General features: G+C 40.4%; 1 protein-coding gene across 1 annotated transcript in view; it reads right to left on the bottom strand.

Annotated features, from left to right (window-relative positions):
* Window positions 1-8,192: 8,192 nt before the first annotated feature.
* RRP15 (ribosomal RNA processing 15 homolog) overlaps window positions 8,193-15,277 on the bottom strand; it is a 28,093-nt gene continuing 21,008 nt past the window's right edge. The window contains exon 6 of the mRNA XM_019639642.1: window positions 8,193-8,510. Coding sequence (XP_019495187.1) covers window positions 8,370-8,510 — 141 coding nt within the window. The 3' untranslated portion in view covers window positions 8,193-8,369. The remainder of the gene's footprint in view (window positions 8,511-15,277) is intronic.

Here is a 15,277-nt window from a genome sequence, read left to right as displayed (position 1 = left end):
AGAAGCAGTTCAGGTAGCCAAATTCATTTTTAAATTTTGGAAAAACACATAAAGAATCTAAAGTGTAAGAATGAATTCTGTCCCCTTCCTATTTCGGTGACCAGAAAAAAAGCGCAGAATGTTTTCTATTTGCCACTTGGGGCATATGGGTCACCCAATATTGACTTTTTCCACGTTGATCTTTCCTATTTAATAAACAATAAAAGCTGCACTAAACCAGGGACACCTGGAAAGTTAACTTCAGCTAACTGAAAGGTTGTGTGTCCTGTGAACCTGAAAATTTTTGTGATCAAGATCCCTACAAGTTCTGGTTTCATTTTAGATTATTTTAATTGTATCGATGTGTCCTTTTAAGTACAAAGGCAATCTCTTCACAGTTGCTAGCCAATGGCAAACTATAAACCACAGAAATAAATCCCCAAATAGGTATGTGCTACAACCCAGAGAGACTTCAGTAATACACACCAATTATTTTGGCTGCCTGGTTATTAAAGTTTTTGGTTTTTGTTGAACGAGGCTGTGATATTCATTAAGGTCATCAAACAACAGGCTATTCTAAGATCAGTCTGCTCATCTGGCCAATTGTAACAAATCTAATCAATGCCACTGTGGTACTAATTGTTCAGAAACTACTGTAGCTTCTCGTCTGGATGTAGGGGAAAAAAATTGTTATCAACCAGTTAATTCAATGATAGCCTAAATCATGCCACCTAGAGGACAGCCGTGGTATGTCTTACAGCTTCCTATTTGGAGAAAAGCAACACACTCAATTTTCTCTGGGTGTTTTATCACAGCTTATTCCACAATCATGCAATGTCATTTTGCTGTAAAATTTCCTTAAAGCTGTAATGGACAGTTTCACCTCAGGAATATATGCTACTGATTGTTGTTTTCCGAGAAGAGGTACTATATAACAAAAATTCCCGCACATAAAACTACAATTTCATATCAAGATTGAAAAACATGCGTTTTTAGAAAAGATCTCAGATTAATAACAATGGGACTTCCTTAATGACAAATGTTTAGTTACCTGTCATCTCCTAGCCAATAACACTCTAAGCTAAACTCTAATCTTCATTTTTAAAGCATCATTTGAACTTCTAAACTCTTAGTAGCAACAGCGTCAGCAGTGACACTTCTGAGTCATGTAGTCATTAACAGCAGTATAGGGGCCATAGGTTGTCTTAGCATAAAAGGACAACAGCCACGTTCCAACAGACAAAACTATTGGAGGCCACTCCAGTAGCCACAATGAACTAACAGTTACAACTAAAACAAGGCCTGAGATGATAATGCTGCTTTAAACTACAAGCTGCCGCTGCCAGGAAAAGTCTCACCTTTAATGATACATGGTGTCTGCTTTCACTGGCCATAGGTTCATGTCATATGCAAATGAGAGAGAAAAATGCAACACGCCCATTTATTTTTCTAGAGCCAAGTTCAATGTCTAGCATCTCCTTTTCTGTAAGACGTTAGTATCTGACACATGAGGAATCAGTGTTGTGCACGGCAGCTCTGACTCAAGCTGTGACCTTGGGCAAGTCATTTAACCTACTGCCTCATTCCTCAACTACATACTGGGGACAATCACAGCACCTGCTTCACGAGGCCATAGGAAGATGGTGAGTTAAGGGCAGTATTAAACCCGTAAATAGTATCCAGCTCACAACAATTACTGTGTAAATGTTTGCTGTTATGACTTCTGTTCCAAATTATACTTGAATGATTGACGGGACTATCAAAATAAGATGGCTGAAAGCAAAATGGCAACAATAGTTTTCAATACACCAAGAAAACAGAGGTTATTTCAAAATCATGTACATTTTTATTAATCAAGAGACAGAGAAACAGGTGCTGCATGAGAGGGGAAAGTCAAAATTTTTATGTTCAGTGTTCCAAGCAGTGTAATTAAAACTGAAAAGAAAAAGCAAGATTCCAGGAAATAGGACTCTTCATACAGTCATCTATTGCACCTCTCCATAGCAACCCTGGGGTGTTCTATTAAGACGATCTTCGGTATTTTGAATTTGGGGTCTGGAAAGGTCCTAAGTGGGCAAAAAATATGTCTTAAGAGCTCATTAAATGTGGTGCCCTTTTTACTTAGTGTGGGGCTTGTCTTGCAGACTGTCAAAAATTATTTCCCTAAAAAAGGAATGTATAATTATATTCTTAGATTCATCTAATGACTTTTGGGCATTTAAAATTTTTCTTGCATTCAACTGTAATTGAACAACAAAAAATAAAACGGAAAAACAAATTCAAAATAAAAATGTACTTATGCCATCCATGTTTTTAATCTTACATTTTCAGTTAATAACTTACTGACGTGTGTTTTCGCCAGCATTCACAGCCATCGTTTTTAAAGGGTCACAGAAAAGTGGAAGTACCACAGTTGACGTAAATGTCTGCGTTATCACTGAACTTTAGTTGTCAAAGATTTCTTGCTATTAAAAACAATGTTATAATATTGTCCACTTTTTTTTTTTTTTTTGGTAATCAGGATCTTTTCCTGAGTTAAGTTTCTAGAAGTAGAATTACTGCGGCTCAGTATCTGCCGGACTTCAACTTTTGTGGGGGGGACGCAATCTAGAAGGGGAATATTTACAATTACATGGGTCAGAAATGAAACACAAATTAACCACCTTATCTTCCAAATGCATCACAAAGAACATTTCCTGAGACCCGCCTACGCCTCAGGCGCCCTACTAGACAGACTACTGTGCATTCACTATGCAACTCCTTGCAATACGAACAAATGGACCCCTGTCTGATTTCCATGCTAGCCTCGAGAAGTTTTAAGAAATTCGGGAAAGGACACAGCTCATACGAAGAGTCCACACTGAACTCTGCACTCAGTTCTGATTCCAAAATTATGCCTTTTGTCATCTAACAACGAGTACTAGTTCTGAAAAACAGTTGATGTAAAATAAATATAATTTCACCAAGTCCTTATAAGGACTCAGGCTTGTGTCATGCAATCTAGCTATTCCCAGGGCCCCACCCATTTGCAGACAAGGATCACATCACCTTGAACCTTTTAGACTATGAGCTTTTATATTTATAATACACTTCAGAGAGCCCAGTGTTATTGTACAAAGACAAATATTATGTGGAAACAGCCCTGATGTTACGCTTGGTACTCTTCAGTATTTCGGGGGTAACTGCTGTGACTGGCTGCCTCTCTGATGTTTGCAGAGCTGATGTCAAACCATTGTTTACGTCCGTCCAGTGGGAGGGGGACACACTTTTACCTAAGATTGAAGTCTGGATGACAGGGGCAGAGAGGCCACTGTCTAGTAGCCCGAGGGTGAATCAACAGCTGCCAGACCGCCCACGCGTGAGGACACAGCTCTCAGCTGTCTCTACATTCAAGCCCCAGTTGGTCCTGACCCCACACAAATTTGGTGTTCTCGCTTTGATGTTTATGAACCGATTGCATTAAAAATGCAGGATAATGATTCAGAGGTTAGAGAAACTGTTATTTATACAAATGTGGTTAACACCTCATCATTTTAAACTGGCTGTGCTAATAATGCTCATTGTGTGTTTTTTCTTTTTTTCCCCCCCAATCTGCAACCTACATTTGGTCTGGCAGGATGCCGAGTGCGTGCTGGGATAGAGACTGGAGCTGCTGGACAACTCCGAGGCCTGCACAGAAGGCACCTCCTCGGGAAACCTCCTAAGTCAGTGGGCTCCCCGATGTTAGCTCCAAAGCACGGGAGTTGCAATTCATTACAGCTCTTAGCGTTTTGTTCTACATCAGCCGCTCTTCTAAGTCTCTCAGCACCTAGCTGAAACACTATTCCACTTCCAAGTCTATTGATTAATATGTTTAATCAAGTTTCAGAAAAGCTCCCCCAGTGAGAAACTTCACTGGGCCTACCTTTGCTACAAGAGGCAGCGAGAGCTGTCTATCCAGCTGGCCAAAATTCAGAGTCCTGTTTTCTTGGGGAAGGAATGAGAGGGCTTTTTGTAGGCATGGAGTAGCGCTCTCTCCCGTTTCCAAAACTTGTTCCTGCCAGTTCACCTCAAATAGTCTTCAGACTCAGAATATCTACAGGGCTCAACACGCTCTACCCATCACTAACATGAGACAAATACCGACACTGATGGGTCCTAATCCTATAATAATAGATGAATTTAAGGGAAGCGCACAGCAAATCTGGCCTTCGCTCCACCGCAGTGTGCCCCAATGAAAAGGAATTATATACTGTATTAACGTATCAAATACAGTAGCGACCAGGAAGCCTCTTCACAGTTTTAGATAAGCTTCATTATTCTAGGATCCCCTACAAATGCACAACGGAGCTTTTTAACAGCTCATCTTTTAACAAATATTTTTAAAGTCACGGTAGTTCACGGATTTATTTCAGGTTATCACTTAATCCAAATCGCCACACGATTCAAATTATACAGTGAGAACTTCCTGCAGGAATTTAACTTTCAAAAGGAAGCAGAGACTCCGCATTTTGGTCTTTCCCTGAGCCCTTATTCTGCCCTAAGCAGCAGCGTCACTCAGATCATTCTAGCAGTTCCTGGAATGAGTGCTCAATTAATGCTACATAAACACTTCACTTTGTAATTCTGTTAAGATATTTACGTCAAGAAACAATGGTAGTTAAAGTTATTCTACCTCTAAATAAAAAATGTACCGTTTGCTATTTTATATCTTGCTGTGGAATGTTAGCCTCCCCCCAAATCCGTATGTTGAAGCCCCAATCCCCAGCGTGATGGTACTTGGAGGTGGAGCCCTCTGGAAGCGTCATGAGGGTGAAGCCCTCCTGGATAGGGTCAGTGCCCATAAGAGAGACAGAGAAAGCTGAGATCTCTCTCTCCCCCAAGTGAAGACACAGCAAGAAGTCAGCTGTCTGCAAACCACGAAAAGGGTCCTCACCAGGCATCAGGTCTTCCAGACTAGAACTGTGGGAAATAAATATTGGCTGTTTTAGCCACTCAGTCCGTGGTGTTGCTGTAGCAGCCTGGACTGAGAAAACACACACACACACACACACACACACACACACACACACACACACACACCCCACACGTCTTTACAAAATTACAAATGCTAAAATATATATGTATATACTGATTTTTCAAATGTTTGTTTTAAAAGTAAAATTTGTGTGGCATCGAAGTATCAATACACTAAACACAATAATGGCACTCTGTAGTGATTAAAAAGACTAAAAATACAACTTTTTCACTTATGACTCACATATATGTTAATGAAAATCTACAGTAAAAGTAACAAACAATAACACAGAGGGAGGAACAGGGTACCCAAAGGATGCAGAAGTATCAGCTTATGTGCCGGCTCTCTCTCCTCTGCAGGAATGGCGATGCTCTTTGAAGGTTCCTGCACAGGTGTTTTCTTGGGCCTTATGATGCCTTTAACTCTTTAGTGACACAACTTATGTCTATAGTTTTGTCCATGTTTCTGTTCACACTTTGACTTTAGGAAGTCTCTGTGGTTGTATGTTTAACGAGGACATTGATTACTTGCAATCAAATGGCTTTATAAGTAAGTGCTGTGCTCACATATCCAGCACAGGTGGCAGGGTTAGTGGAGCTGGTGGCCACTGAATATTAAGCAGTATTTCATATGTGCAAAACTGTGACTACAAAGCCCTACGAGGGTTTTCAGAATTTCAACATTCCCTTTTCACCCACTGGTTATAAAAGACACAAAATATTTTTAAGAACTTGGACTTACCCTCATGTAAACCTTCTAGAACATCCCACTGAGTCCGTTCAGGCTCACTGTACTGAAGGCGAGCCTTTGAACGATTCCACTCAATTGTTTTTCAGTAAAATAATACTTGATCTAAGCAGAATGCTAGGTAACTTGAAAACAGAAATTCAGTACTCCAGCTCTGAGTTAAAATGCTAACCTACAAAGATGATCCTGCATTGCTGTCAGTCTAGCACAGGTATTATCTTTGACTTTTTGAGATTTCAATGCTGAAAAACCATTAATAACCAATACTAAACTATGCTCGATACTGAGAAAACTCACCTAGCCACCTAAATAGCCAGATAAGGAATAAGGTAATAGCTAGTTACCTGGTTACTGTTTTCCATAGTTCTTTGTAAACAAATAAAAAAACAACAACTTTTGATCACTATATTAGTCTAAATCGTTACAAAGATATTGTTATAATTAGATAAATTGGGGGGCGGGGAGTAACAGAAATGCAGTTCTTTTTAAGGTCCTTCCTTAAATAACTCAAAGACAATGTAGAAAAATGGAATGGATGCTGAATTATTTATCTGATTGATGTCAGAAGAATTTAGTCGTGGGTACAATATTCAGGATAGAGGCACCAGAACTATAATACATTATTTAAACCATTCATCTAAAGATATACACTTGGAATCTAAAATAATATGCTCACCCTTAGATTCATAGTCATATATGGTAGTCATTTTGCTTAAATATTCTCCAACCAAGATGTAGAAATATTAGTACATTTAAACATCCCAGCTTTATGATAAAAATGATTTTAATTTTACATATGCTTTATAGCCTTTGAATGTTAAGTGATATATTTTTTCTTACAGTGGCAACTCGATTTTATTTTGGAATAAAATAATTTCTGAAAGAAGAAAATCTGCAAATATTCTCTTCCTTACTTTCAGTTTGAACATCTTGTTGAATTCTTCTAAATTAACCTAAGGATTATACAATGAGTGTATGTCTCCACAACACCTTTTTAGAAAATGGGAAGTTATTTACCCATTTCTATCACCCAAATGTACTATTCAGGAGAATTTTCTCAAAGCTTTAGTATGATGCAGGAAGAGATTCGTAACAAAAACCAGAGCACAATCTTTAATTCTGGGGAGAAAAAGTTTTTAAGTGCTGCAAATAATTTTTTTTCCCAAGTTACCTATGTGTTAGCTTACATTGAAATATTTACCTGTGTTAAATTATAATGGGATCCTTAGCCCTCTTGTATTACTATTGAGAAATATCTGTCCACATTTATTTAGATTACACTGACAAAATGGCAGTTCTATAATTTAATAAGACACTAAAGTGCAATAGCCGGAATACATACACAAATGCATTTTGAGCTTTGCTGGTTTAATCACTTGAGATCTTGGGTGTACACCTTCCTTTATGATAACAAATACCAGACTACAAACTAACTGAACTTTAACTATGTAACACTTACAGCACTCCAATGGGTTTGAGAATATAAACATCTTTGTTGCAGTAGTTTGGGGGAAGATTATCTTTCGATACATAACAGATACAAGTATGTGTGTGTGGGTAGTTGGAGGGAACTATTTTTATTATGGAAAGATGGAGAAACAGCTGGAGCCTTAAAAAAAAAAAAAAAACAGATCACATTTATTAAATAATTCCCCTACAAACTTTAGGTCCTAGACCCAGTTTCACAGAAATGTTGGAATGATACTACTTTCTTACTTTCTCTTCTCTTTTTATTTACCAGCTAGACGTTAAAACTCAATTCATTCAGTAATCTTTAAGGCAACAAAAATAAACCAAGTCTCAAGTCAGATGTCTATTCTGATGCCAGCTACCTGCTGTGTGACTTTACTATTTCACTGGTCAGCCAGGCCATACAAGAGAATTTAAGGTAACTTAAATGTGAAAGAGAAGAACAACAACTACGATAAAATCTGTCAAATGCGCGTCCTAAGAAATCATACCTCACTGCATAAGTTAAACACGAGAATTTCCACCTCAGTAAATTTCTCATACAAAAATAACCTAACACTTAAAAATAAATCTAAGTTGTTATTTATGTATATTACTTAGCATGGAAAAGGAAATAATATAAAAGTAGAAATCTGGTGTGTTTCTTATATCATATTTGCCAGAATATCTAAAAATTAAAATTATCACCCCAACTCAGAAATATTATAATTTAAATTTTTCTACATAAGTTTTCTCAATAGCTCACCAAAACAAACACCAACTCTTCCCCCCATAACTATAAATACATAGATATGTCAATTGGAAGGCTGAAAAACACTATTTCAAGGAGTTCCATTTAATTACACAGCACTGTATTTCTAGAAACACCGGTAATCCTAAAACAAAACACTGACATCCATGACCAACATGTAAACCTATAATGATCCTGGCAAAATGCATATGTCATCGGACAAGTATAAATATTTCTTTTTACAAATGTTTTGAGGAATAATGCTTAAAATTACCAAGTTTGAAAACATAATTTTATTCAAGTTTTATGTGAAAAATCAAAGTTGGTAATCATAAAAGTCTTGTGGGTTTCTTACGAACAGTAGCCTTATAATTCCCCAGCTTTCGGAACATGCAGTATTTTTCTACGGAAAATGACATGGCTGCACATTGCGTGTTCTATGTAGCTTTATGTGTCCGAGTCCCTTGCAGATCCCAGCCTGCTGTCATCTGGGCCGTCGCTGTCTTTGTCCCAGTCTTTCATGGATGCTCCCATCATGAAATCGTCACGGAGGATTGACCATCCTGGTCCCTCCTCTTTCGCTTCCGTCTGAGGACAAGTATAGAACCACAATATTAAAACGTCCATTTGATCACAGGAAAAGAAGAGGCCAAGCTACACAACAAACTTCTCAACACTTAGTTTCACAAAGTATAGACTAGCTTTATTTACACACTGTGACCATACCTGCACAAATGTGTAAAAGAGCTACATGTTAATATTTTTACCCCATAAAAGAATCATGAAAGCAAATTTTTTTTTTTGCAGTGGGGGGAAAATATAGTAAAATCTAGGTTTGGAATCAATTTTTAAAATCTTTTGATAATCAAAAGAGTCATACAATATTATTTTAAGTTCACTGATAATTTATTAGAAAATTTGGCAAATTATTTTAAAACGAATAGAAATTTAACAAAGACTTTTAACCCAAAATAGAGGAGAGAAAAGGAAACTAACCAGGAACTGTGCTCGGGTTTTATAAGTGCTATCTCATTTAATTTTTGATAAAGATTTGAACCAAAGTCCTTTATTTAGGTTATGATCTCACTGCCTGACTTAATCACGAAATCAAAAGGCTAATCACAAGCTAAAATTATAAATAACTGAAGCTGGCAATAAACATAATAGGTAGTCAATTCATTTTGTTTATTCATAGGATTTATGTAAAACTATAAATTTATATGAGCCTAAGAATTACAGCCTCTCATTTCACGGTGCAACAGCACCACCCTGTGGTAGTAACTAGGTAATACAACATATGTAGAGCTACAAGCTCTCTGATTTCTTTCCTTCATTGCACAAATATTTACTGAGAACTGTGTATTAAGCAGCATTGTTAATGTTGGAAATATGGTGATAAACAAAACAAAGTCCTCATCCTCATGGAACTAACAGTTAATGCTCTTTTATTTATTCCATTCATAGAAATACACAATGTCAGAAAAATCTCTAAATATGCAAGAACCCACGACATTTGGTTAGAAAATAATTCTTTATGGGGGCTAACCATATCAAAAAGATATTAAAAGAGAAAAGATATTAAAGACATTTGCTGGGTTACGAAAGATCATTTATTTAATTCTGCTGAAGCTACCATTTAATTAAACTAATACAGCCCTGAAGCGGTCATTCCATTTAAAAAAATAGGGCGCTATTCCCAACAGGACAGGTGTCCTACTGTGTCTACTCCTCTCTTCCTGGGGTCAAAGGAGGAAGCCGAGCTTGTGCCGAAATATCATCTGAAGGCTGGGTAGCATATAAACGGGAGCGAAGGCTTCAGAACTGGCTTAGCAAGTCCCACAGCACGCTTCGTCCTCTAATGCGTAACCGGCATCAAGGAACAAATAAAAAACATCTGTGCCAGTGAAAGCCAACAGTAAGAGCTCCAGCGCGCCCCGTCACACGGGGGGAGCCCGCCGGCCAGGCCGAAGGTCCTCTGTGACCTGTCATGGAGTGGGCACCCCGGGCCCTCATTCCCGCAGCGTCACCCCACTTCTGCTCAGGTCACAGGAAGTCACCTACCTGGGGAAATGCCATTTTCCCTGACTCCACCCAAGTTTTCTTCGCCAATCTTCTCACCTTAACTAAGAGAAAGAGCTGTTCCCAATGAACCGAAATCTACTTAGAAGCCACACTTGTAACGTCTCCCCTGCCGAATTATTCACTCAAAGCTTTCAGTGAACTCCTAAGAAGTACATGCTTCCTGGCAGAGCCACATCCGAGCGACTGACGAGTGCAGACTTGTCCTGACACTGAGGTGTGTGCTTACATGGGGCGATGCACCATCTCAACGGCCGGCCTCCGCGTTGCCATAACGGCACCCAGCTCGCCGTCAGCGCGCGGCAGCGAGGGCAGGCAGACCCGACCTGCTGGCCTCAGGCAGTGTCCCCCCGAGAGCTCACCTCCGCGGGACTGAGTGACGCCTCTGCTGGGTGGCACCCCAACAAGGGAGGGAAGGAAGGACGGGGCCAGAGCCCTAAACCAGTCCCGAGGCCCACGGTGGATGCTGGAGCCGAGACAGCGCTGAAGCTCCGTATAGGCGCATACTACGTTGGATCGGGCACAGGAAGACACCAACAACTCAGGCCTGTGCTCACCCCGCTTTTGTTTCTTGTGACGACATGAGCTGACACAATGCTTGCGTGATGACGTGAAGGGAGGTGGCCATGTCATATTTCAGAACCACAGTCCCGCGGAAGGCGAAATGCGGGGGGGAGGTTACTGTAGTTCAGAAGGAAAGGAACCACCGTGGGCCACAGGGCAGAGTTCCTGAATGAAAACGTTGCGCCCGACGCTCTCGCACGCTTGTCTTGAAAAGCAGTCCTGTAAACACGCCTTGGAGTGTAAGACACGCTTGGAGAGCAGTAGTAGCCCACGGCTCCTCTCAGTTGTCCAAGGTGAAGAATAACAGTGAAGGAAGGCTTTATTGTGGGAACCGGGTGGCGGCGTTTTTGTTTTTCAAGCACCCAATATAGTCTGTGCCAGCGCGTCTCCAAGCGTGTCCGCAGATCAGGCAGCGGCGCCAGCGTCAGGCGCCGGACACTCAGCCTCGGGGCCCCTGCAGCCCGCTGCGCACTCGCTCTCGGGGCGGAGCTGCCCAGCGCCCCCGACGCCCGCGAACGCCTGAGACCCACGCGGGCAAACGCCATGTAAGGTCCAGTGACCCGCACTGGACATGGTAGGCGCCGGCATTTGCTACCCACCATCGGATGGGAGCTGTGTTAGCAGCTGAGCAGAGGCCGGAATGGCCCCAAGTTAGCAGCTTATGAGGTCTGTCGGGGCTGCTACAAGGCGGCACTGACCTGCAGGCCTACAGAAGCCGCGCGATACCTCCACGAACCCACAGCAGCTGAAAAGTAAGACCCATTACGCGGAAACCTTAATGAAAACCACACGAGGCAAGGAAACAGAACCGGCCCCACCCTCGCTGGCCTGCTTTTATACAAATATTTAATCTAGATCACACAGAAGCAGCCTGTGTCGATGCTGAAGATGAAGACAGCCCTCAAAAATGCTAATCAGCTTCCATGTCGACGTGCAAACATACCTTGGCAGCTATTGAAAAGAAAACTGGAAACAAGAGGTTTGGAATCATTTATTAGTCTAACACCAGATAATGAAGAGCTTAACCTCGTTTCAATTTTGAAGGTGGAAAATTAAAAAGTCAAATCCTAAAAAAATAAACAGTATAATCACATCTATATTTAGCAATCAGCAATACTAGATTTCTTTGCTTTCCCTAAGAAGAATGTTCGGTTTTTACTTTTATTTAGTTTCACCTAAATTAAAAAAAAAAAAAGGTCCTAACTCTGGCTAAATTCACCTTAATACCTTTGTTGTTGTAAATTTTTAGTAACCTATTCGCAATTGCATTTAGTAATCTCCCCTACAACCGATTAAAGCCCATTTCAAAGTTCTGCCTGTACAATGAAGAATATATGAGAAATCCCTTTACATGAAAAATGTATTCCGGTAGAAATCAACATAAATACAGCCCAAATCTTTAGGATCTGAACAAGATCACCAATGGCTTCCTAATCATGCAAGACATTATAACTTCCCAATAATGACAAAGGACTGAAAACTTTCAACGTGAAATGTACGAGTGCTCCAATGAACCTACAGGTTCAAGATTATATGGAAGATCCCACGTCAATACAAACTCAACTTTTCTCTGATTCTTAAAGAATTCTTAATAAGCCATCCCTAATTGTTTTGACCAATTTCCACCTTCGCTGTTCCTTCACACACTTGTTTGAGTTTGTGTTAACTGTTTTACTAGGACGGTCTCCCGGGCAACAAGCCCAGTTGGCCCTGGTTTTGTTAACTCTGTGTATGGTTTCCAGGTTCGTCTAGTTTCCAAGTTCAAATGGGTCGTTTGTAAGATCCAGGCAAACTAGAAAAGCATTGGGTAGGATTTCCCAGGAAAAAAGATCAAGATGCTGAAATTACATCACCTTTAATTATAGTCCACGCACATGGCGAATGCGCAGACATCTCTAAGAAAACCTAATTCTGTCTAGCGCGCCCTGAACTCGGGCCCAGTACTCCTTCCTGAAGGACACGCTTCTTTGATGCATTCTGTTCTTTCAGCCCCTGCAGTGGTTCTTGTTTTAATTTCATCTGTGGCCCTTGCTTTCCCATGAGCTCAACACTTAGGTCCTTGCTCAAAGCGGGTCTGTCTATTTGGTGGTTTTTATTCTAACTCGCTCTTCTATACATCGAACTCCATAGAATTAAGTTTTAGGAAACATCAGGCAACTCCAATTCTCCTCACTGTTTACATTCTCTTAAGAATTATTTTAATGAGTTAAAGTTGACTACGCGGCCTAAAAAGACAAATGTAACATCTCTGGGAGATTTCTGACGCAAGCGCTCAGTTAGGAGCTTGAGATATTTCTGCTCCACTCTGCCAGCTGCTCTCTTAAAGCACAGCCGTGCTCTTTTATCCGCTACCTTATAGCACTTAAGTGAGAATTCAGATTTATAAACAAATCAGCAAGGCTGTGAATTCATCTGGAAAATAGACACTGATGTTTTAATAACACATTTGTTAATAAGCTTCAATGAGAAAACATATGTACAAGTTCGTTTAAGACTAAGAAATCCTATATAAACAAAACTAAGTTCTACCTAGTAAAGAATATGTATGCTATCAATCTACTGACATAAACAAGAGATTTAGAAACAAGTGGATGCTTTCAGTGGGAGAAATGGGTGATTCCGGGCCTGGGACGCACGTGGCAAGTACAAGGTTTGGTCTGGGACATTTCGTTATGCCCCAAAGCAGGCAAGTACTCAGAGAAACATGGGGCCCTGTCAAAAGGGCACAAGAGCCAGTCTGCACTGGTTCCTGTCGCACATGTGCAAATTCAAAAAGCATACTGATTGTAAACTATTGAACAAATGAAAGTTCCTATGTCCATGAATTTTTTTAAAAAGACCAAGACACAACAGGGAGGAGAGGAAGGCTCACTTCCCAGCTCGGGAGGTGACTGTTAGAGCAACTCCTTACTCTGGAAAATGATAATTAAAGGGAAAGAAACCCCCGTCATGCCATCTTTAGGAACTCAAGTTCAGAGAAATAAATAAATGGAAAATGAGAGATCATCATTCTGTAAACTCTAATAGCATAACTGTTTTAGGCAAGGATCATCAATTGACGGTGAAAGACAACAGAGAGATGGAGAAAGGTACATTTGCGCCTTCCAAAGCATTCATCCCAGAAGTTACTTCCCAACTGTAGGGGGTAAATGCACCTTTAATAAGGAAACATTTATTGTCACTTTAAACAAATGAAAAACTACCATCTCTACAATGAGACATTCTGATACTATGTCTCCTGCTATGACCCAATGGCATCTAAGGGCCACACCTTTGAAACAGCTATGCCAAAAAAGTGTAATTTAAAACCTAACCTTTAGTCCTAATTTCCAGCTTACAGGAAAAGGGCACAAAGGAACAAGTTAAAAGACATCAGGATGAAACAACAATCAGACAAATTCAGAACAAGGGTCTAGTCTAGAAAAAAAGAAACCAAGATGGAACCAAATGTAAGGTATAGACCATGGCTGGGTTCTGGCTCTCCAAGTTATAAAAGAATCTTCTCAATTACAGAGTATGTGAGTTCTCTCTCAACAAAGCTGTCCTAAAAACAAGGCTCTCTGGGAGGAGGGCAGCTATCACCTTCAAATAATCGCCCCAAACAAACAAAAACCTAGACGGAGATAAGGATGGGCAGATAACGCATAAAACAAACTCACTCGGACTCAGGGTTCATTTCAGAACCGAGGTGCCGACAGGTCCATGTAAGACCAGAAATATTGGCCTTTCTTACTTACTTCCTGCTGGAAAATTTTCATGAAGTGAAAAATAAAAAGGATGCTAATATTTCTATTAGACAAACGATGATTAAATAGAAGACACATCTGATATCCAGTACATTTTAATTCCTTGGTAAGTGAAGAGAAAGTAAATTCTAACTGAATTTTCTAAATGTTTCAGAATTCTGAAATGCTTTACTATGGTAAGATTTTATTTTATTTCCTTAACAGTTTTGAGAAATAAGATTTTTAAATGTACTGGTCTCCCTGGGCTGCTAGGCATCCCATGAAGGGGTCATGAGATCGAGGAAAGCTCAGACTGCAGGCTGTCTCGCTCCTCACCCTCCTCCTTGTCCGGGTGGGGGACACGCTAGGGCGCATCTAGATGAGGGAAGGGTGACAGTTATCTGTTCCGGTTCTGATGAGGTGCCTCAGACGGGTCAGCAGCAGGCGCTAATGGCTGAAACAGGTTGGGGGCAGCACAGACTGGGTTTGAAGCCTGATGCTACCAATTCCTATCCATGTGGCCTGGGAAGTCACTTCCTCTTCCCGGCTTTATGCTTCTCCTCTAAAATAAGAGTTCTGGTGCTTCTTAAAATGATGATTATGTCATAAAACACCTTCCACAGGACCTCGCACAGAGTGAACTACAATAAGGCACCTCTGGCCCCTCCACCACTGTCCCTACTTACTGATGCTCTGAGCCGTCTGTGCCCACAGGATCCCCAAATGGGGACATTGGTGACCTTCTCATGATGCTCTGTCCATTACTCACAAAGATGAGAACATTCACACAGAATACCAGCATCCATGTAGAACTAAACTTTCCTAGGTAAGTAACATCTGGTCAGTAACATAGTTCATCCATAGCTTGAAACGGGGACTAAGAGATCTAGACACATTTCTAGACCCTCAAAACCTACTTTTATTATTTTGTAAGAATTATGCATTACCAGACCTACTTACTATAAGGGGGAAACTTTCCAAATCTAA

The sequence above is a fragment of the Hipposideros armiger genome, unplaced genomic scaffold (genome assembly GCF_001890085.2).
Source record: "Hipposideros armiger isolate ML-2016 unplaced genomic scaffold, ASM189008v1 scaffold_45, whole genome shotgun sequence".
NCBI classification, from domain to species: Eukaryota; Metazoa; Chordata; class Mammalia; order Chiroptera; family Hipposideridae; genus Hipposideros; species Hipposideros armiger.
Note: the sequence above shows the minus strand (reverse complement) of the source record. Positions and strands in the feature narration are given on the sequence as shown.